The sequence below is a fragment of the Ochotona princeps genome, chromosome 32 (assembly GCF_030435755.1).
Source record: "Ochotona princeps isolate mOchPri1 chromosome 32, mOchPri1.hap1, whole genome shotgun sequence".
NCBI lineage: Eukaryota > Metazoa > Chordata > Mammalia > Lagomorpha > Ochotonidae > Ochotona > Ochotona princeps.
The window spans coordinates 7,123,620-7,146,061 of record NC_080863.1 but is presented as its reverse complement, the minus strand read 5'-3'; the positions used below and the strand labels follow the sequence as shown (position 1 = coordinate 7,146,061).

Genomic DNA, 22,442 nt, shown 5'->3' with positions numbered 1-22,442 from the left:
ATCACACAGGGAGTATGTGGGTGAAGCCAGCTGGGTCTAAACTGTGGACATCAGGGCTCCTGAGGGGACCACCTGGCCAGGTGTTGGTTTGGAGAGGGGGAGGAGGAGGAAGATGGAGAGAGGAGGAGGGGAGAGGAAGAGGAGAGGGAAGGGAAGAGGGAGAAGGAGGTAAAGCAGTGAGGAAGAAGGAGGAGGAAGGGTGCGGGGAGAGGGCAAAGAGGAGACGGCGTGGAAGTGTCTAGAGGGAGCTTGTTTACCTCGAAGAGGTGCCTTCCTCCAGAAACCATCACGCACCTCCACGTAGTCGTACCAACACAGGCGGCTGCGGTACAGGTCCATGGACGTGAAGTTCAGGATAATCTGGGGCGCAAGGAGCAAGGGGGTTACACCGATGGTGCTACATCTGATCCCCACTGCCAGGGCCATGCCTACCGCAGGTGGGCTGCACAGGTAGGGAGGAATAGTCACCTGGCAGGTTCTAGGCTCACAGAGCTCTCATCACAAAATTAAGACCAGGGGAGTCCAAGCCAGGAGCGCCTGCCTTGCACTGAAGAGCCAGCCACAGCTCGCCTCATGGCAACTTAAAAAATATAAACTCCAGGCCCAGCACAGTGGTAGCCTAGCAGCTAGAGTCCTCGCCTTGAATGCACCAGAATCCCATATGGACTTTTCTATTTTTATTTGCAAGGCAGAGTTACACACACACACACACACAGTGAGAGTGTGTCTTCCATCCACTGGCTCACTTTCCAAATGGCCACAATGGCTGGAGTAGAGCTGAACCAAAGCCAGGAGCCAGCAGCATCCCCCTGGGTCGCTACATGGGTACAGGGGCCCAAGGCCTTGGATCATCCTCCAGTGCCTTGCCTGGTAATAAGCAGGGAGTTGTATCAGAAGTGGAGCAACTGGGACTTGAACTGGCGCCCACATAGCATGCTAGCATCACAGGTAGAGGCTGGTCCTACTGTGCCCCAGTACCAATCCCTCAAATAAATTTTAAAAAGAAAAGGTCCCCAGGCAGGTGCTGGTAACTGCTGTCTATAGCCAGGTCAAGGCCATGGCTGGCCAAGCAGAGGGGATTCTGGCTGCTGGTCCCACTCAAGCGCCACCTGTATGGAAACGTTCAAGGACTTCTCACATCCACCTGGATCTACTTCCAGGCCTCTCATATCCATGACCTCCCCACCACCCCCAGTTCAGTCTGTGCTGCTTCTCTTGTATTTATACAGGAACCTGACCTGCACTTAGGTCCGGCAAGATCACACTTTTAGAATGCACCACTCTTACTATTCCTCTTTGACCCCACTCAGAGTTATCAGCGTTGCTGCAAGACCTGGTGTTTTGCAATACAGAAGTTGAAAACCTGTCCCAGCTCTTCCCAGGGAGCCGGGCTCTAGTGGCTCAACTCCCTGGGCTCCTAGCTCCTAGCAAAGGACCGAACAAGCTCACCGAGGCAGCAACGAGGGGTCCCAGGCGACGGGGGGCGGGGAGGGGGCACGTCATATGGCAAAGCAAATCTGGCCCACCTTTTCAGCACATCTTGACATGTGACCTTCCCTCCCCAGCACTCATGTGAAAACTGCACCTTTGATGAAACCCACAATTCAGCCCCACTTGACCCTACAGGGACCTTCCATGTTGAGCCTGTTTCAGTCTCAGGGCCTGGCAGCTCATCCTGGCTCCCCAGCTAATGGGCTCCTTCCTTCCTGCCAGGTGCTGCTCCCACACCCACCTGCTTGCCCACCCACAGGAATGACCAATCCTACCCCAGCCCCACTGTCCTTCCCACAACGTGTCCACCTCTGACCTGGTACAGAGTGACTCAGGTGTCTACTGCTGCCTGTCCCTCCCTGGCCTCCCCTGCCAATACCAAAAATCAAACCAAGAGGGCACACAGTGGGTAGTTAGTAAACAGGAACCTACAGACAAAGAAGCCTAAGGTTAGCTATGGGAGCGCGTGTGCTGATCACGGAAGCTTGGAAACACCCACCAAACATCCAGCAGTACAGACCTGCCGGGGGAACTCTATGAGTGAGAACAGAGATAATGAAATACTTAGCAGCCATGAACAGGAAGCAGGGAAATGTACACCGGCTGGGGTGACTGATGACCATATTCAAGGTCAAGTGCAAAGCAAGCTGCAGGTGACGCTAACTGGGGGGACCAGGATCCCTTCTGTATGCACGCATGCCCGCACACAGATACACACACACACAGAGTATCCACACATGCCTAGAAGGAGCTGCAGGGACACACTGGCATCCCCAGTGCCCCGCCACCTCCAAGGAGGATCAAGGAGAGAAAGTGACGTTGTGATGCATTTCTAAAGGGTTCTGAAATTTTAGGCACGCACTTGCCATTTTTACATCCTTCCGACAACAAAAGCGTGTTTTCAAAGAGGCACTGGGGACGGTGGTTAACTAGCCCATACCCTTTACTCCCCATGCCAGCTCCCTGCATTAGCATACGCCACCCTGTGGATCGAGGGGCGCAGCAAGCAGGTGACAGCCAGAGGACTGACTTGGGTCTCTGCCACCCACCACGTAGGAGGTACAGACCGAATCCCCAGCTGCCGGCTTTAGGCTGGTCCAGTTCTAGCTGTTCCAAGTATTTAGGGAGCGAACCAGGGGATGGGTTTATATATAAAAATACATACGCACATGCCTGTTTCAGAAAGGAATAAATTTAAAACAATCTGTCTTAAAAAGCTCAAAGCAGCTGCTGGAGGAAGAAGGGATGCAGACAGTCAAGGGAAGGAGCTTGGGCTACTAAGCTCACAGCCTCCTCCAGCCCCACATGGCACTCCTGGGCCTGCCCAGCACCATGCTGTTCAGGGCCGGGCCAAGCAGCAGGCCCTTGCCTTGTGCTTGGGAGCCCTGTCCTGGGGAGACAAGCTCAGGCTCTCTGGAGAAGCAGCCACGCCCGGCTGGCAGAGCCCCGACAGGGCCCATCCCAGACCTAGAGAGGGGGGCCAGAAGAAGCAGAGCCCCCACGCTGAAAGAAGGGTATAACAGTGGCCATCTTCCTGTGAGGCCAGGCACAGGCTATATTGGGACCAGAGGTGGCTAATTAAGAGTCGGATCGACCACTGCCCTGTGGACACAGCTGTGTGCCTGGGTGGCAGGGGCACTGCCATCGCCAAAGAAAACCCTGGCCCACACTCCACTTCCTGGCTGGTGACTCCAGGTCTGTGGGTTGGTAGCCGTCTTGGGTCTTGGCGGCCCTGTCTTGAAAAAAAATGTTAAACCTACTCAAAGCTCCGCTGGGAAGCTGGGGGGCCGTGGAGGTTCTTGGGGAGACACTGGTCCAATCGGGCCTTCCCACCCACGTCTCTTACAGGTTCCTAACTGCCTCCCGTCTCACTAAACTCCCACAGGAAGCACTCAGTCACACACATTTCCCACTAGAGTTGCGCACGCAAGTGCTCAGACATGACCAGTTCACACTGCAATCCCAGGAAGGACATGGAGGCCATGATGGGGGTCGGGGCTGGGGAAGCTCCCTGGAGGATGTCTTCTTCAATCGGGTTGAGATAAAAGGGACCAGTTGCCTTTCTGACACAGGTCGGCTAGCACTCCAAGAATATCTTTGTAACTGCCCCATCTTCCTAGGAACTCCATGGAGGAGCTGTGACCACTGAGCCCATCCTACAGATGGAGAAATAAAGCGAGAGGTCCAGTAATTTCCCCCGAGATCACACACTCAGCAGTTGGTATGGCTGAGACGCAGATCTAAGCACTTTGGTGAAAGTTACTTCCTTACGAGCACCATGACAGAGCAAGTTAAGCCTCCGCCAACAGCGCTGGCATTCCATAATGGGCGCCAGTTCATGTTCCAGCTGCTCCACTTCCCATCCAACTCTGCTTTTGACCTGGGAAAGCAGCAGAGGCTGGTTCAAATCCTTGGGCCCCATGGGAGACCCAGAAGAAGCTCCTGGCTCCTGGCTTCTAACTGGCCCAGCTCCTGCTATCTGGTGAGTAAATTAGATGGAAGATCTCAATCCTTGCCTTTCCTCTCTCTCTCTTTTTTTTAAAGATTTATTTATTTTTATTACAAAGTCAGATATACAGAGAAGAGGAGAGACAGAAGATCCTCCCTCCGATGATTCACTCCCCAAGTGAACACAACGGCCGGTGATGTGCCAATCTGAAGCCGGGAACCAGGAACCTCCTCTGGGTCTCTCACACGGGGGCAGGGTCCCAAGGCTTTGGGCCGTCCTCAACTGCTTTCCCAGGCCACAAGCAGGGAGCTGGATGGGAAGTGGAGCCGCCGAGACCAGAACCGGCGCTCATATGGAATCCCGGGGCGTTCAAGGCGAGGACTTTAGCTGCTAGGCTACCGTGCCGGGCCCTAACTCTTTCAAATAAAAATAAATAAATCTTTATTTTTATTGGGAAATCAGATATATATAGAGAGAGGAGAGACGGCAAGCAATATCTTGTCCAGTGGTTCACTCCCCAAGTGGCCACAACAGCCAGAGCTGAGCCAATCTGAAGCCAGGAGCCATCTTCCATTACTTTCCCAGACAACAAGCAGGGCGCTGGATGGGAAACGGAGCACCGGGGACATGAATCAGTGCCCATATGGTATCCTGGAGCTTACAAGGAGAGGATTCAGCTATTGAGCCATCATACCGGGCCTAAAATAAATAAATCTTAAAAACAGGCAAACAAACAACAACAACAAAAAACCTAACTTCGATTCTCTGCCCCTGCTCTGTGATGGCCACTGCTCAAGGACCACGCTGAAGACAAACAGCTCCCCGCAGCCCCCTGACAGCTTGCACGGCAAGGATTTAGTAGCAGGGAGGACGTAGGTTGGAGCTTGGAAAACAGGGAGAACATGACAAAGCCGGGACGTGCGCGGAGTGTGGACGCCGCCGGCCTGGAAGACAGCCGCAGTCCTTATCTCTGGCTGCTCAGCAAGCTATGGCCAGCTGACCAGGATCTTCTTGTAACACCCTCCTCGCTGGGGCTCCATGCCTTGGCTTTTCGTCAGCTGCTTATGATGTGAGAGCAGGCTTGGGGGGAAGGGGTGTCCTCAAATATTTATTTACTTGAAAGGCAGCATTGCCCACAAACGGAGAGAACTTCCATTGCTGGCTCACTCCCCAAATGGTCACCAACAGCCAGAGCTGGGCCAGTCTGAAGCCAGGAGCTTGCCCTGGGTCTCCCACATGAGTACAGGGTCCCAATGACTTGAGCAACCCTCCACCTCTTTCCCAGGTGCATAAGCAGGGAGCTGGATGGGAAGTGGAGCAGCCGGGACACAAACCAACACCCATACGGAATGCAGGTGCTTGCAAAGTCATAGGCTTTCTTGACCCACTACACCACAGCCCTCGCAGCACCAAGCATGTTTGTCTAAGATTTTCCTATCAACAAGGGGTGTTTGTGATGATGAACTGAGAACTGGCAGGCAAGAGAAAAACAAGCTCCTGGCCGCTAGAACGGATGCCAAAGTCCAGCCGTCAGAGCAGGTGCATGGCAAGTTTTCCCTGAAAGGCCAGACTTTGGAGTCTGTAGCCTAGAAGCAAAAGGCGCTTCCACATGAACTGGAGCAGATCCACTCCAGCACTTGAGTCTTGCTTCCTACACCATTGTTTCTTAAAGACTTATTTACCTGCAAAGCAGGATTACACTAACAGTGAAGGGAAAGGAGGTCTTCTATCTGGTTCATTCCTTCAAAGGATCTCAAAGAACTGGGGTTGGGTCAAGTCAAAGTAAGAAGTCTCTTCTAGGTCTCCCATGTGGGTGCAGGGTCTCCAGGCTTTGAGCCATCCTCCACTGCTTTCCCAGGACACAAGCAGGGAGCTGGATTGGAGGCAGAGCAGCTGAGACTCGAAGCATCGCCCACACGGAATGCTGGCACTGCAATCAGAGGCTTCATCTAAAACGTCACCTTGCCAGCTGGGGTTCCCTCATCTCCCAGCAGGGGTAACAGGTCAAAGTGTGAGTTGGGGGATAACAGAATCCTATGTGCAGGACACCTTCTACTGTGCCCGACGCTGACTCACAAAGACCATGGCCATTATCAAGCGGTGACTCGGGCCCCTGCAGTGTTTATGTGTCCACAGCACCAACCTTGGGTCCCTTACAAACTGACTGTTTCACCCAGGGCCAGGCCTGGTCTTTATGCCTTTTTACAGCTGGGCACTGATTCATCTGGAATCTTGATCCCTACCCTACTTCTCTCCCTGGAGCTCCAGACAGAACCATAAAAAAAACCCGACAAGAGCCACCTGACCCCACGCTCCTTGAACTACCAGTTGCATCTCCGTCCCAGCTGCCAGGCCCACAGGCTTGCTGGAGAGGTTGTCGCTCAACTAAAGTGGTTTGTCAGAAGGGTATGTGACTCTGGAAGCCCCATACAAAGGGACTTCCAGAAGTATGTGGCAGGGCTGGCCACTGAGGCATATCAAATATGCTGTCTGCAGTGCCAGCATCCCGTATGATTGCCACGTCCAGTCCCAGCTGCTCCACTTACAATTCAGCTACCTGCTATTGCACCAAGAAAGGCAGAGGAATGGGGCACTTAAACTAGTACTGAAGAGATTGGCCATGGAGCTGGTGTCAGTGAGGTAAGCTGCAGCTTATGACACTAACGTCCCATGACGCAGTGCTAGTTTGAGCCCCAACTCTGCCAATTTCTATCCAGCGCCCTGCTAATGCACCTGGAAAGGGCAGCGGGAGGTGGCCCAAGTGTTTGAGTCCCTGACACCCACGTGGAAGACCTGGAGAGTACTGACTTTAGTTGGATCAGCCCAGGCTACTGCAGTGTGAACCAGTTGATCAATTTTTTTGGCCTTTCCATCTCCTCTGTTGCTCTGCCTTTCAAGTAAATAATAAATAAATCTTTCCTTTTTAAATATGTATGCATTTTATTGGAAAGGCAGATTTACAGTGAACAGAGAGTAAGATCTTCCATCCACTGGTTCACTCCCCCAGTGGCCAGAGCTGAGCTGATCCAGAGCCAGGAGCCAGGAGCTTCCTCTGGGTCTCCCACGTGGGTTCAGGGTCCCCAGGCTTTGAGCCATCCTTGACTGCTTTCCCAGGCCACAAGTAGGAAGCTGGGTGGGAAGTGGAGTAACTGGGATATAAACCAGTGCCATATGGCATACTGGCACTTCCAAAGTGAGGATTTAGCCGCAGAGCCATTGTGTAAGGCCCAATAAACAAATCTTAAAAAAAAAAAAAAAAAGGCATGGGTCATGCCCCACATCTGCGTTGACAGCAGAGTGCCTGGGTTTAATTCCCAGCTCCAATGCTGACTCAGCTTCCCGCCAGTGCAGACCCTGGGAAGCCACAATGATGGCTCAGGCAGTAGGGCTGCTGTTGCCCACGTGGGAGACCTGGATGACATCCCCAGCTCCTGGCTTCAGTCCCCGTCCAGCTTCTGATGATTCCAGCACTTGGGGAGTGAACGAGCAGATGGGAACGATCACCTGTCCCTCTTCCTCTGAAATTCATTAAAAACTTGACAAGGAGTCGGAGCCGTAGCATAACCAGCTGAGCCTCCATCTGTCATGCCGGCATCCCATATGGGCACAGGTTTGAATCCCGGCTGCTCCACTTCCAATCCAACTCCCCGCTAGTGGGAAGGCAGTGGAAGATGGCCCAAGTGCTTGGGTCCCTGCACCCATGAGAGAGACCCAGAAGAAGTTTCTGGCCTCTGACTTCAGACCAGTCCAAGCTCCGACCAATGCAGCCATTTGGGGAGTGAATCAGCATACCTCTCTCTCTCTGTAATACTGCCTTTCAAATAAAAACAAACAAATAAAAATCAACCAAGCAAGAAGGTGTAACACGCATAAAGAACGTGATGCATGGGGTCCGTGTCACAGCGATAACGGGTTAAGCTGCTACCTTTGATGTCAGCATCCCAGTCTCAGTCCTGGCTGCTCCACTTCCGGTCTAACTCTAGAGCTGGCACCTGGGAAAGCAGTGGGGGACGGGCCAAAGGTTTGGGTCCGTACACCCATGCAGGAGACCGGGCTGAAGCTTCAGACTCTTAGCTGTGACCTTGGTCCAACCTTGGCCCAAGGTGGCCATCTGAGGATTGAACAGCAGAGGAAGGATTTCTCTCTCTCTCTCTCTCAGTATCTCTGCATTTCAAATAAATAAATCTTTTTAAAACAGAGTGGTTGCTCACTACTATCAGTACTATCTGTGAGTTACACTACAAAGCTGGAGACGCGGGGACTCCTGGGCAAGGGATGAAGGAAGTCAGGGCTTGGTCGGCTGGAAACAGCAAACAAGACTGCAGTCAGAAAGAGCGACTGGAATGAGAAGAAGCCCAGGCAAGGGACGGGCTCACTTTGGGGGAGAAGATGGTGAAAAGCCACAAGAAGAGCAATGAGGACTGGACCACTCAACTCCAAAAATCTGTCATGCCCAACAATGACCTTCAAATCACCATCCACACGAAGGAGCCGCCTTTGGAGAGGAAACGGAAACCCCCGGAACAGGAGGAGGAGGAGGAGGCAACTCCCCAAACACTTCTTTAATTGGCATCTGTCCCTTGGCTCATCAGTGACATCAGAGGACAAATAGCTTGCAGATGTGGTCAGCGGGTGTAATCTTGAGAATTCAGCACAAAAGTGTTCTCACTCGTCCAATGGGGCGTGTGTGTGTGTGTGTGTGCGCACTCATGTGAGGTGTCAGTGCAGGGAATGAATCCCAAACCATCAAGGACAGCGTCAGTCCTTGACTAAGCAGACTGCTGGCAAGGAAACACGTGGCCAGGCTGGGCTCAGCCGAGGAGCCCAAGACAGAGGTCAAGGGCATGACCAGCTGCTTGCATGGTGAGACTCCGCATGCAGAGCTGCGGTTGGACAACACAACCCATAGCCTGAGTAACCCAACAAAGATCTGCTCACATGTGTACACCCCGCTCGCCTGCACAAGTAACTCTTCCTGGAAGAGCCCTATGCAAGCCAAGCCAATGAAGAGGGGGCCGGCTCTGACCCGCTTTCCTGGTTTGCAAGGCGCAGCAAGTGTGAGAACCAGCGGCTGAATCCCCAAGGTTACAGGGAAGCTGGTAGCTGAGACCATCCTGGCCGGGCAACTGTTAAGTGGGAGCTGGGGCTGTTCAGGAGGCACCCACAAGGTGAAAGGCCCTTGGGGACCCTGTGGCTAAAGCCTGGAGGAGTCAGATGAGACAGCCTAGAGCTGGGGCTTAGCAGCTCACCCACAGGTGCCTGGGGACCAGCACACACAAGGTTGGGCCAGGCCCCAAGTCCAGGGAAAATTCCAAGCCCGCTTCAGGTCTTGTTAGCCTTCAGCAAGTAAACTAGCTTCAGCTTCCTGATCCATTAAACAAAGTCAGAGGGGTGGTGGGGGGCGGGAGGCACTGTGGCATAGGTTAAACCTCCACCCACAATGCCAGTATCCCACAAGGGTTCAAGTCCCAGATGCTCCACTTCCCATCCAGCTCTCTGCTTACAGCCTGGAAAACAGCAGAGGACAGTTCAAGTCCTTGGGATTCTGTACCCATGTGGGAGACCTGGGAAGAAGCTCTTGGTTCCTGGCTCCAGACCAGTCCAGCTCCAGCCGTTGTGGGTGGCCATCTGGGAAGTAACCCAATGATTGGAAGACCTTCCCTCTGTATCTCCTTCTCTCTGTAAGTCTCCAGGCCACAGTTACCTTCTCGCCCGGCGTGACCGAGATGCGCCAGATACAGTGCATGTGGGCCGAGTAGCCGTTGGGGTACTCAGGGGAGGAGAAGTTGCCCGTGCTGTCCTGCAGGGTCTCTCCACAGGCTGCCAAAGAAGAGGAAGCGACTGGGGCAGCTGCACGCAGGCACCCTCTCCCTGACCAGTTCACCCACCCCAGAGCTGAGCAAAGAGAGGGGCCAGCCACCCTTCGTCTACCCTCCTACCTGCCCACCCTGGCCTGATGCTCACAGGGAAGCCAGATGCCCTGTGGTCAAGGCAACCAGGCTTCCGGCATGATCAAGTCCCTGGGATGGGCCTTGGCCCCTTCCCTGCTCCCCAGGATCCCATGCAGAGGGGATGGTGCCAGCCTCTCCCTACACTCGGGGCAGCCCCACTTGGACCCTGAGGTTGCTCATCCACCCCTGCCACACACACTGCAGTCTCTGCCACTCCTTCCCTTCACCTCCCCTTGCCTCGCATGCCCCTCCCTGCCCGGACCTGGGCACTTGTAGAGCTTGCGGGCCTGCGCGATGTCCCCCTTGCTGAGCCGGGTCCTCTGGCCGATGGGTGGCTTCACACCATTCACCTCGTACTTGGGCACAATAGTATCCAGGAAGATACCCCTGGTGGGGGAAGGGGTATAGTGTGTGTGGTTGCGGAGAGGAGAGAGGCAGGGCCTGAGGGCAGGTGGGGGGCCCAAGGGGACTCCCCCGCAGGGTGAGACTCCGCCCAGCGGACATTCCTGCTCACCAGTAGAAGGACAAGAACGGGCGGAGCCGGCTCACCCTGTCATTATGCTGCCCGCTGTCCGGCAGCCACGCTGCGTGCCCCCGTGGCAACTCTGCCACAGGAGGCCAGGAGGGGGAGGTCAGTCACCGGCCTGGGGAGCCCCATCCTTCTCCCACGTCCCATCCCCACTCCCTCCTCTGCCCCCAAGGCCACCTCTCTGCCTTGCTTGTGACAGCATCTGGAACAGGGCCAAAGGGCAGGTTCCACCGTGGCCGCCCCAACCCTGGGGACAGCCCCGACAGCTCCCAGCCCCTTGCTGCTGGTGCCTTCATCTGGGAGGTGCAGAGCAGGGGGAAGCAGCCAGCCATGGCCTCCCCATGGCCTATGACTCACACCCAGCTGGGCGGAATGCGGCAGGGGCCAGGAGCCACAAGGAAGGGGTCTGGGTGAGTGAGTGCGTGTGGTGGGGGGAGGCAGATGATGAGCTCAGCCTTGGGGCGGGAGGAATGGCTCCACGAGGAGGAATGCAGGGGAGAGGAGGAGAGGGGAGGAGGGGAAGAGGAGATGGAAGAGGAAGACAGAAGAGGAGGGGGGGGAAGAGAGGGAAGAGAAGGAGGATGGAGAAAGAAGAAGAGGAAAAGGAGGGAGGAGGAAGACCAGGAAGACAGCTACTCAGCCAGAGCCCCAGCTTGGGGTCACCAGGCACCCCCTGGACCACACAGCAGAGTGCCAGATGTGGGCTCCTGGGCACCACTCAGGTGTACCTCCTGTGTGCACGGCACCAGGTGGTGAACCTTGCTCCAGCCAAGAAGGAGGTGCCCATGGACGCCCTGTCTGGGGTCAAGGCCGCCTCTGCCCCTCACAGGGCTGGCCAGTGTGAGGCAAGGCAGGAAACAGAATTGGGGAGCTGTCCCCCAACCCGGCCCTGGCTCTCACCTGGAGAATGTGTTGCGGGCATAGTGCATGATGCTATCAAAGTCATACGTCTCCCCCAGGGACTCCACCTCCTGCACCTCCATTTTCAGGAAGTTGTACTCCTGACCTGCAGAGGCCAGGGAGAGGACATGGGTAGGTGGAGTGGCTCCCAGACCCAAGGGCCTGGGAGGCTCTCAGCAGGTATCCTGTCCAATGGCCAAGGAACAGGGGGTCTGTTGGAGGGAAGGCCCAGGAGGAGGCAGTGGGGGCCGGAGAGAGCAATGCGGACCTTTGGAGGTGGCCAAGAAGCAGCAAAGAATCAAGCTAAAACCTAAAACAGCCTTCAGGGACGGGCTGCTGAACCCCAGCCCCAGCCAGTCTGAGGAAGGGCCCTGAGGAAGCAGAAGGCATGGGCAATGCCCCAGCTACCCAGCGAAGCTGAGACGGTCACATCGAGGTGACCCAGGACATGGCCAATGGATCAGTCCCCCCCATCCCCCCACACCAATCCCAGGTGCGTACCTGGCTGGATGTTTTCCCTCACGATGGACACATGGCGGTCCCGATCGGGCCGTGTGTGCTCGTGCCAGAAGCCAATGACGTGGCCCAGCTCATGGACCACGATGCCGAACTTGTCACAGTTCTTGCCGATGGAGATGGCCTGGGGGCCCCCGCCACGGCGGCCCACGTAGGAGCAGCACCTGGGGGGCGGGGCCAGCTCAGGGGGGTGGTCCCGAGCTGGGGGAGTGCATCCACTCAGGGGCCGGGCCAGGCTGTAGGGGCCAGGGGGGCAGTGGTGATGGACAAGGGGTGGGAGTGGAGGGGCAGAGGGGAGGGCTGCTTTGAGGCCAAGTGTTCAGACTGTGTGCTAGGGGAGGGGGGGTCGTTGGGCAAGGGGGTAAGGACAGAATCACCTGGAGAGTGAGGGAGATGGATGAGGGTGTGCAGGGAAACAGGTGGTCCCAAGTTGGTACCCAGCTGCGAGCAGCAGTGGTGCCAGAGAAGGGAAGAATGCAGGTGGGGGCCATGGCCAAGGGTCCAGTGCCCAGGGCTGGGGTGTGGGGGTCCCCTGCTCACCCGCAGGGCCGGTAGGTGAACACGATATAGCTGTCTTCATCAGTACGTTCCAGAAAGGTGACACAGGTATGTTTTTCCCAGTGTCTCATGGCTTGCCGGAACACTGCCCGCTGGCTGCCTAGCCGGAGCAGGGAACAAAGCCAGTTTGCCACAGGGGCCCCGCTGCATCCACCTCCCCAAAACCAGACTGCCCAGGAAGAACCACCCCCCCCCCAGGTAAGGCCCCCTGGTGCAGCTTAGACCTGTCGCTTCCCTCCCTCCGCCCCAGTCACGTGCCTACCAGTGAAGTTGCCCCCAATGACAAAGGGGATGACCCCGTCGGGCCACACCCGCTCGGGTCTGGAGGTGGCTGCTCGCCGGCCCCGGCTCCGGCCCCGGCCCCGGCCTTTCCATCTTCCACGGGTGTCCCTCGGGGACTGACCGCTAGGGCTTGGGCAGGCGGTGGTGGAAGTGTTTCCTGGAAGGGCAAAAGGAAGGTGTTGGAGAGAACCATGGAGTGACATTGTTTTTTTTCTCCTTTTGGTTGGGGATTCTGCTGTTCAGACTGGCCTTCCAGTGTGCCCGAGCACAAGGAAGCCATGGTGCAATGTGTAAAGGGCACATACGTGTTAGATAAATGTGTTCCATGGTTGCTGGCTGTAAGTTTAATGTCAAGACAACAAGCACCTGTTTAATAAAGTGTGTGTTGGGACCAGTGCCAGGTACATCAGATTAAGCCTCTGCCTGTGGTGCTGGCATCCCATATGGGTGCTGGTTCGAGGCCCAGCTGCTCCACTTCTGATCCAGTTCCCTGCTAATGTGCCTGGGAAAGTAGCAGAGGATGGCTCAAATCCTTGGGTCCCTATGCCTACATGGGAGACCTGGAAAAATGCTCCTGGCTCCCAGGTTCAGACCAGACCAGTGTGGCCATCGTGGCCATGTGGGGAGTAAGCCAGTAGATGAAAGAGTTATCTCTCTGTCTCCTCTTCTTTCTCTGCAACTCTGCTTTTCAAGCAAAAATAAACTTTTAGAAAAAAGAGGGCCCGGCGGCGTGGCCTAGCGGCTAAAGTCCTCGCCTTGAAAGCCCCAGGATCCCATATGGGCGCCGGTTCTAATCCCGGCAGCTCCACTTCCCATCCAGCTCCCTGCTTGTGGCCTGGGAAGGCAGTTGAGGACGGCCCAATGCATTAGGACACTGCACCCGTGTGGGAGACCCGGAAGAGGTTCCAGGTTCCCGGCTTCAGATCGGCGCGCATTGGCCCGTTGCGGCTCACTTGGGGAGTGAATCATCGGACGGAAGATCTTCCTCTCTGTCTCTCCTCCTCTGTGTATATCTGGCTGTAATAAAATGAATAAATCTTTAAAAAAAAAAAAAAGAAAAAAAGAAAAAAAGCAACCCAAAAGAAAAGATGTCTGTGGACAGAAACAACATGAGATGATCTTCAGTTCGGTTGGCAAGAACGCTATGACCCCGAGCTCCTAAGGGTGCGGGGAGAAAAGAAGCTGGGCGTGCACAAACGCAGGGCGCTCAGGGACCCAGCACAGAGCAACCTCGCAGCTCCATGGACCCAGAGTGACTCCGCCAAGCCCTCCCAGCTCCCGCAGCTCACGAGAACTGACAGTAACCGGGGCAGAGCACAGTGCTGTGCCTGTGGACGAGGAGATGGTGTGAGAGAGCTGAGATGGTGGAGACGACCCTCCTCACACCTGGGGAGCACACAGTCTCCATGTCACAGACACCAGGACCGTGCCCCCTCTTCTCTGCTGTAGCCACGTAAACCTCACTTGGTGCCAGGCTATGCCAGGCCCCTCTCTGAGGAATGTGACCTTTACTCTTTGGGTGCCCACACCAGGGCACTCTGGTATGGCCACAGTGGACCTGTATGGGAATCCTGCCCTTTGGCAATGGCCAAGCTACTTGCGGAGTCTCAGAATGGACCACGTCCCAAGCATGCCAAGCACCAACAATGACAGCCCTGCCCGTGGCCCTGCACCAAGCAGTGACAAAATTGAAGGCCCTCCTGGCTGCTGGGGAGGAGTGACAAAGCTTCCCAGATAACGGAGCGAAACGGCCTGGGTTCCAGCCGCAGCTCAGGCACCAGCTAAGCCACGGGACACTAAGCGAGCCACTTTCCTTCTGGTAGATTTCTGCACCTGCCGCCTCCTTATGGAGGTGTGTGTGGGGAAAGGGGTGTGAGGAGTTGGGTAACAGTTTGGAGAGTGCTTTGTGAGCTGTGTCAGCAGCGATAATGTGGGTTCTGAACTCTAGGGAGGGGAAAGAGACATCCCAGGGGAAGACAAGCCCTGTGCGCTGGGTTCAAGCTCACGGCCTGTGTCCTGGGAGGGCCCCACTGGGAACAGAAAGAGGGCCCTTGTTTCGGCAAGTCTGGAACCCAGTTCTGGGATGTGGTGGGGACAGTCTGTCCTCAGACGTACCTGTAGCTCTGATGGATGCCCTGCAGGCCGAGCGCTGGGTAAGAATTGCAGCCCGCTGTGTCTGGAAGGCCCACAGGTCCTCCTCATCCAGGGCAATGTCTCCGAGAAAGGCAGCTGGAGAGGAAGAGGCAGGGGTCCGGTAAATCCTTCTACGCACCCACAGCCCCCATGGCTACCGTACCCCTCCAAGGCCACGGGAGGAGGAAGGGCAACGCGGGATGATCTTCCAAGAATCCCCTTGCTGGGGCCAATGTGGTGGTGTAGCATGCAAAGCTGCTACCTGCCATGCCAGCATCCCAAATGGGTGCCAGGTTCCCAGCTGCTCCCACCAATGCGACTGGGAAGCAGTGGGAAGTGGTCCAAGGGCCTAGGCCCCCACACCCAGATGGGAGACCCACAAGAAGCTCCTGGCTTTAGCCTGGCTTAGCCCCCACTGCTGCATCCTCTGGAGAGTGAACCAACAGAGAGCAAAAATTTCTGTCCCTATCTGTGTAACTCTTTCAAACACACCAGTGCAGTAGCCTAGTAGCTAAGGTCCTTTCCTTGCATGCGCCGGGATCCATACAGGTGTCGTTTGTGTCCCGGCAGCCCTGCTTCCCATCCAGCTGCCTTCTTGTGGCCTGGGAAAGCAGTCGAGGACGGCCCAAAGGCTTGGAACCCTGCATACACATGGGTGAAGAAGCTCCTGGCTTTGGATCAGCTCAGCTCTGGCCATTGTAGCCACTTGGGAAGTGAACCAGTGGATGGAAGATCTTTCTGTCTCTCCTCTCCTCTCTGTATATATAACCTTCCAATAAAAATAAATAAGTCTTAAAAATAAAACCACAATCACCAATCTCTTGGAAAACCATCCTTCTTTACTTGTCAAAACTCCAGCAAAGCGGACAGAAGGGCAAGTGTTGGGCACTGGGTTAAGACATCATTTAGGATGCAACATCTGTAACAGAGAGCCTGGGTTTCTGATGCCAGCTTCCTGCCAGTGCAGATTCTGGGAAGCAGCAGGTTTAAGCCGTTGGGTCCCTGGCACTCATGTGCAGGTTCTGGACTGAGTTCCAGGCTCCTGGCTTCAGCTTCATCCAGCTCTGCCTGTCACAGGTGTTTGGAGCTCTCACTGTCTTCTCTCTCTGCCTTTCAAAATAAAGATAACTAAATGTATATATTTTAAACCCCAGACCTGGCCAGCGTTATGATACAACAGTTAAAGCTACCAACTGCAATGCCAACATCTCATATAGGCACCAGTTTATGTCCTGGCAGCTCCACCTCCCATCCAGCTCCCTATTCATAGCCTGGGAAAATGGCCCAAGCTGGTCCAAGTCCTGGGTCCCTGCATACATGTGGGAGACACGGAAGAAGCTCCTGGCTTCAGCCTGGCTTAGCCCCGGCCATTGTGTCCATCTGTGGAGTGAACCAGCAAGTAGAAGATCTCTCTCTCCCCTCTCTCTCTATAATATTGACTTTCAAGCAAAAAATAGTAAAACTTAAAAAAAAAACCAAGCAGATGGCCAGCCCCTACCAGGCTGTCCATTCCACGAAGGCACAATTAGGTCACTGATTGCATCACCCTTAAGCCAACACTTACTTAGCTCCCACTGGGGGCCAGGCCTGAGGCCAGTAAGCAGCCCAAGCTCTCTGGGAACCAACCTTTCACACCAGTAAACAGACAGCAGCCTGGAGCAGTGAGTGCTGGGCAGAAAAGACGAGGGGGGCAGATGACACAGCATCTCCTCCTTGTGTGCCTGTAACCTTGACACTCTGCTGAGCCCATGACGTTCACGGCAGCGAATGCCATAGCCATGAAATCAATGGGAAGCGAAGGAAAGGAAACCACATGCCAGATAGGCACTCGGGCAGACGGGCGGATGTGGGAAACCCAGACACACACTGAGAGCTCACAGGCCTGGAGCAGCCCGCAAGTCACTGCAATGCTGAGTCCCAGGCTGGCGCACGCGCTCTCTCTCTGGGAGAAAAGGGCCTGAAAGAAAGAGGGCTTCCTGGAAATGGGCCATCTCGATTCCCAGAGCTAGGGAGAGATGGATGGAGAGGAGTGTGGGGCAAGGGGAAGCACAGCCTGTGCAAAGGCCCCACGAGGGAGACTTCCTTGCTGGACTCAGCCTGGGAAGGAAGCAGGGAGGAATGGAGCGAGACTGGGCTGGAGGTGGGACAGAGTGCTCTGGCAGTGACACCTGCTTCCCACCCCACAGGCCAGCCCTACAGTCAACAGCATACAGAAAGCAGTCGAGGACGGCCCAATGCTTTGGGACCCTGCACCCATGTGGGAGACTGGGAAGAGGTTCCCGGCTTCGGATCGGCACAGCACCGGCCGTTGTGGCTCACTTGGGGAGTGAATCATTGGACAGAAGATCTTCCTCTCTGTGTCTCTCCTGCTCTTTGTATATCTGACTTTGTAATAGAAAGAAATAAATCTTTAAAAAATAATAGTAAAATAAAGAGTCACTCTCGGTGGCTGTGAGCGGCTCAGCCACTGCCAGGATGGCACAGAAGGTACCCCTGCCATTCCAGAGTGTGAGCAGTCTCACCAAGACTGGGTGGGATTCCTCTGTGCCACAGCCTACCCCATCTGCACCAACGGGCATCACCCATGTAGGCACAATCACCGCTTTGCATCAGGGGCTTCCCAGGACCCCACACACTCAGCAGCTCTTCCCTTTGTCGGAGTCCCTCATCCTAGGCAGTAGTACCACATTTGCACACCACTGACACGCAACCTCCTCTGTACTTTGAAGATACCCAATACCGCGGCAATGCTGCGTCGAGGCTGCACTACTGGGAGGGTGCGGCTGGGGCAGACACAGAGCTTCTCCCCCCCACCTCTTTTCTGGCTGAATCTGCAGTTGTGGGATGGCGGGTGGAGGGGATGATCACACACGTGCATGGCCGGCCGTTCCCACCCACCTCTCGCTGTGTCACAAAGCACGAGGACTTCAGAGTCAGCCTGGCTCCCAGCTGGGCCTGCTGTACTCACTGACAAGCTGAATAAACTCTTCCAGGAGCAGAGCAAACAGCGCCTCACGGGGACCCCCAACCACACACCCCACCCCCTTACACACACACACAGAAGCTCCACGCTTGCCTAGCAGCACGCCTTCGCAGGACACACACAGCCACCCGTTCCGGTTCCCTGGTGGCAGCCAACCCCGGCACAGAAAGGCCATGGGTCAGCACTGGCCTGTGGGTCCCCCGGGGGCCCCTGGCAACTGGAAGGCAGAGCACAGCTGGGAGCAGGCACCCTGCAGTGGGGATGCCATGGCCCAAGAATGCATGGGAATGGAGTGGGGGGTGGGAGGGAGGGGCGGGCAGATGGCCAGGAACAGGGCCTGAGGGTCCTGCTCATCTGGGATGAGGTCAAACAGGGGACCGGGATGCCTCCTGCTGCAAAGAAAAAACCCCTGGGTCAAGGTCAGGGTTAGGGTGGTGATGGTCCTCGACAGGGGGCATAAAGTCTCCTAGCAGTCAGGGACACTTGTGGCCACTCCATGGCCAGGCCTCTGTAGCACAGGAAGTGTGATCTAGCCAGGAGAGGACGTGCAGGCCTGGCCAACACACACGTGGCCTTTCCTGCCTGTGTGCTGTGGTTACATGGATCCGGAGTACTTCTTGGCACAAGTGGTACATGTGCATGCACTCACACACACACACACACACACACACACACACACACACGGCTGCTTTCCCTGTGCAAATACACAAACAACCGCAGATGCGCACGCCTCACCCAAAGGAGACAGGCACTCTTGGAAATAGATGGAGGGTGGCAGGTACGGTAGCCTAGTGGCTAAAGTCCTCGCCTTACATGCACCAGGATCCCACATGGGCGCCGGTTTGTATCCTGGCTGCTCCACTTGCCATCTGGCTTGTGGCCTGGAAAACAGCAGAGGATGGTCCAAAGCCCTGGGACCCTGCACCCGCGTGGGAGACCCGGAAGAAGCTCGGATTGGCTCAGCTCCAGCTGTTGCGGTCACTTGGGGAGTGAAGCAGCTGACACAAGATTTTTCTATCTCTCCTTCCTTTTGTAAAAATCTGCCTTTCCAATAAAAAATAAAGAAATCTTAAATTAAAAAAAGAAGAGGAAATAGATGGAGGGAGTGATGGGCGGGGGAGGCGGAGGGCAGGCATTGGGCCACTCGATGGCTATGACACCCATATCTCACATCAGCGTGCCTGGGTTTGGATCCCAGACCCACTTTGGATCTGGCTTCCTGCCTGTGCACCCCCGAAAGCAGGCAGGAGCTGAGCGCTCGGCTGCTTGAGTCCTTATCATCCACGTGGGAAACTCCAGCAGGGCTGCCGGCCTGAGAACTGGCCCCAACCTCAGCCACTGATGGTTTTTCAGAGCGAACCGCTGGTTAGAAGATCCCTCTCTCAGTAGCTCTCCTTTCCAACAAACAAAATAAAAGAAACGGACAGGAATGTGTAGTGTGTACAGGTGAGAGAGTATCCCCTGGGATACTCTGAAGCGGTCCCTGGTGCTGCAAGCAGCAACACACCCCACCACCTCCCTAGTACCTTCTCCCCAAATCCCTGCAGGAACTGGACTCCCCCAGGGCACACAGCACCTGGGAGTTCCACTGGGCCCCTCTGTCTGGAGCCCAGGACCCTGCCTGGCTCTTCCTCCTCCCTCGGGGCACTGAGAGAGGGTGACTCACAGCCCAGGGGTCTGGTGGGCGGGTGACTCACTGGGTGTCTGGAAGGGACTGTCCAGGGCCTGTACTCTCCTCCTAGGAGGCTCCCTGGAGTCTGTGTCACCTGCTCCTATAGCCAGCCTACTGGGTCTTTCACTGGGTGCTAAGGGCCTTTGGCCAGTGGGCTAGAGGCAACTGAGCAGAGCTGGGAATCTTGAGGAAGGTTGCCATGCCAGGGGTTGGCATCCCAACCTGGTAGAGAAACAGAGCTACCTGGACATGCCCCAGGTAAGGACTAGGGGAGGTGGGCTTAATGGCCAGCTCTCAGCACACACACAAACCCTCCCTGGCTTCCTGCCGCTGTCCGGGTCCCTTTCAGGCTATCCAGGGCCTAAGCAGTGCTCTTGCAGTAGCAGGAGCCACACCAGAATGACTTCAAACGAAGGGACACCTGAAAGATCATGGGGACCCAGGGCGGGGGTGAATGTGGTCTCCCTCCTGCTCCTTAGGAGGAGGGAGCTGAGAGGGCAAAGGTCAGAGGGTATGCTTGCCCACCCTGTCACCTGCCATAGACGGCAAGAGTTACACAGAGGAGAATCCAGACACTTGTGCCTCGAGGGCCGGGACCTGGAGTCCGGCCCAGAGTTGGACAGAGGTACATGCGTTCTGCAGAGGGTGTGTTTGTGTGTGCACCTGCGTGTAGAACCTTGGCAATGACTGGTACATGTATGTGTGTATGTGTGTGCACACGTGTGTGTAGAAGCCTGGAAAGCCCTGTCTCAGCTTCCTCCAGGGATGGGCTTTAGGAACCAACACCAGGAACCCAAAGGAGGGGTGCCTCGTGAGACCTGTACCTGGCCTGCTTGGGTTCAAGACCTCCTCTTGGCCAACCTGGGGCCTGGCCCAGCTCCGCACCAGCCTCACTTCACCCCATCCTCCCCCCAACACCGCCACCTCCTCCCCTTTGAGGTTCCAGCTCAGCCAGCCCCACCCTAGCATGAAATCTGAGACTGGGGATAGAGCCATTGGCTGCTTGCTGTTCCCCAAATCACACCCGTTACTAGCACAAATCAAATGCATCAGAATGGCGATTTCCCACCCATTTTTTTTAATAAAAATTTCTTATATATCTAAAAGGCAGGGATATACAGAAGTAGAAAGGCAGACAAAAAGATCTCCTATCTACTGATTCAGTTCCGCAGTGGGCAAGGCTGGGCCTGGCCAAAGTCAGCAGCCCAGAGCTCCATCTTGGCTTCCCACGGGACCAAGCACTAGGTCCATCTCCCACTGCTTTCCCAGGGGTATCGGCAGGGAGCTGGATCTGAACTGGAGCAGCCAGGATACGAACCAGTGCCAGGATGAAATGCTGGTATTGTGGGCACTGACTTAACAGGCTGTATCACAACTCCAGCCCCTTCTAGCCCCTTGTATTCAAGACTATGTTCCACTCTGTGCAGACCCCAGCGCCAGCCCCAGGGCCACCAAGTGTGGAGCCAGTGGCACACCACCCTCCAGCCTGGCACTTCACATAGCCCAGGTCTGTATAACCATATGTGGTCTGGTCCCTGCAAGGTGGGGTGGGGTGTGTGTGTGTGTGTGTGTGTGTGTGTGATTGTCAGCTCCCAGAGGACAGGGCGGGAGGCAGCCTGCCTCATCTTCCTCCCACAGCAGCAATTCCGTCCAGCTGCACTGACCCTCAACTGGGAAGTGAGACCACGAGCATTTGGGGTTTTGCTTTTTTTTTTTTCTTCCAGATTCTGAAATCTCTACATCATGAGATATCTCAGAGCTGGAAACTATGAAACTGACCTGGGTTTCCTATACACCTTACACGTTGGATACAATGCTTTGGATTTTTTAGGCCACAAACACAAAGTTTCGTGGTATGGAACTGGCCATGTGTGGCATCCTATCACCACCTTTCCCCAGCTCTTCCAACCCTACCATCCACAAAGTGATGCTGCATTTTGCATTAGCAAGGCCCAACCTGTTTACCTGGAGCTCAGCTAATGGGGACACCATCTCATCCCCAGAACTCAAGCTTGTATCTCTCTCCAGATAAAAACAAAGGGAAGGGGGTCTGAGGTGCAGCCGGCAGCAGTAGGCAGGTGGCCAACACGTACCCAACGCTCCCTTCCCATCCACCAACTCCCCCACCATATGACCAGGTCCATTTTAAAGATGAGGAAGATGACATGCAGACAGTTCTATCAACGTGCCTAACATGGGACAGCCCCTGAGCGGCAGGTCCAGGTTGGCAAGCCACCTCGTCTGCCTCCAGTGCCCACGCTGTGTGTTCATGCTGCCTTCTGCCCACCTCCTCCCCACCCCCAGCCCCACATCCAGTGAGAAAGAGGACAGCTCCCTCTGGGAGCCCAGCAGGTGTGGAGGAGGAAGGGGGTTCAAGGGCTTGGTGCCCCCCTTCCCCCACTCACCTGTTTCCTATCAGCCTTCCACCCACAGAGGGTACCTCCATCAAGGAGAACCTCCATCAGGGTCCCAGGCCGGGTAGGGGCAGGTGGTCAGGTCCAGAGACAGCTGCCCTCCCCCACTTCCAGAGCCCCTCGTGCCCAACACACACAGGCCACACCAGAGTGTTGCCAGCACCTAGCTCTAGCTGTTGGGTGACAGACTCAAGTCAGAGCCGGAGCCAGGAAGTAGAGTGTCCCTTCTTATTCCTTGTTGCGGCTTTGCATCCTCAGCAGGCAGCCTCCGGGTCGTTGGCTGGGGCCAAGGACCCAAGCTCCTAGCCATTCGGTCACCACAAGAGAGGACCCTGGTGGCTTCACCAGTGGAACGGGAGACACACACACACACACACTGGGGCTGAGGGAGCAGAGAAAAGCAGAGTTCTTGGATTTCACCTACTTTCCACCCCACCCTGGTTTTGGCAGGGGCCTCCTGGCACGGCCAGCAGGGGCAAGGGGAACTTCACCATCACCACCACCCACCCCTCCAAGGCTAGGTTCTTTATAGCTTTGACATCTGTCCCCTGCTGGTCTCCCAAA

The 22,442-nt window shown here is 55.7% G+C and overlaps 1 protein-coding gene across 5 annotated transcripts in view; it reads right to left on the bottom strand.

The window, feature by feature from the left end:
• Window positions 1-22,442, bottom strand: part of BMP1 (bone morphogenetic protein 1) — a 36,890-nt gene that overhangs the window by 13,575 nt on the left and 873 nt on the right. For 2 of the 5 annotated variants that reach the window (XM_058657517.1, XM_004591375.2), the window contains exons 2-9: window positions 14,792-14,905; window positions 12,657-12,833; window positions 12,377-12,494; window positions 11,822-12,000; window positions 11,321-11,426; window positions 10,154-10,278; window positions 9,645-9,760; window positions 258-360 (exon numbers count right to left, since the gene is read on the bottom strand). In XM_058657517.1, coding sequence (XP_058513500.1) covers window positions 258-360; window positions 9,645-9,760; window positions 10,154-10,278; window positions 11,321-11,426; window positions 11,822-12,000; window positions 12,377-12,494; window positions 12,657-12,833; window positions 14,792-14,905 — 1,038 coding nt within the window. Of the gene's footprint in view, window positions 1-257; window positions 361-9,644; window positions 9,761-10,153; window positions 10,279-11,320; window positions 11,427-11,821; window positions 12,038-12,376; window positions 12,495-12,648; window positions 12,834-14,791; window positions 14,906-22,442 lie in introns of those variants that run through there. The other 3 variants (XM_058657514.1, XM_058657515.1, XM_058657516.1) reach the window with 3 other exon arrangements.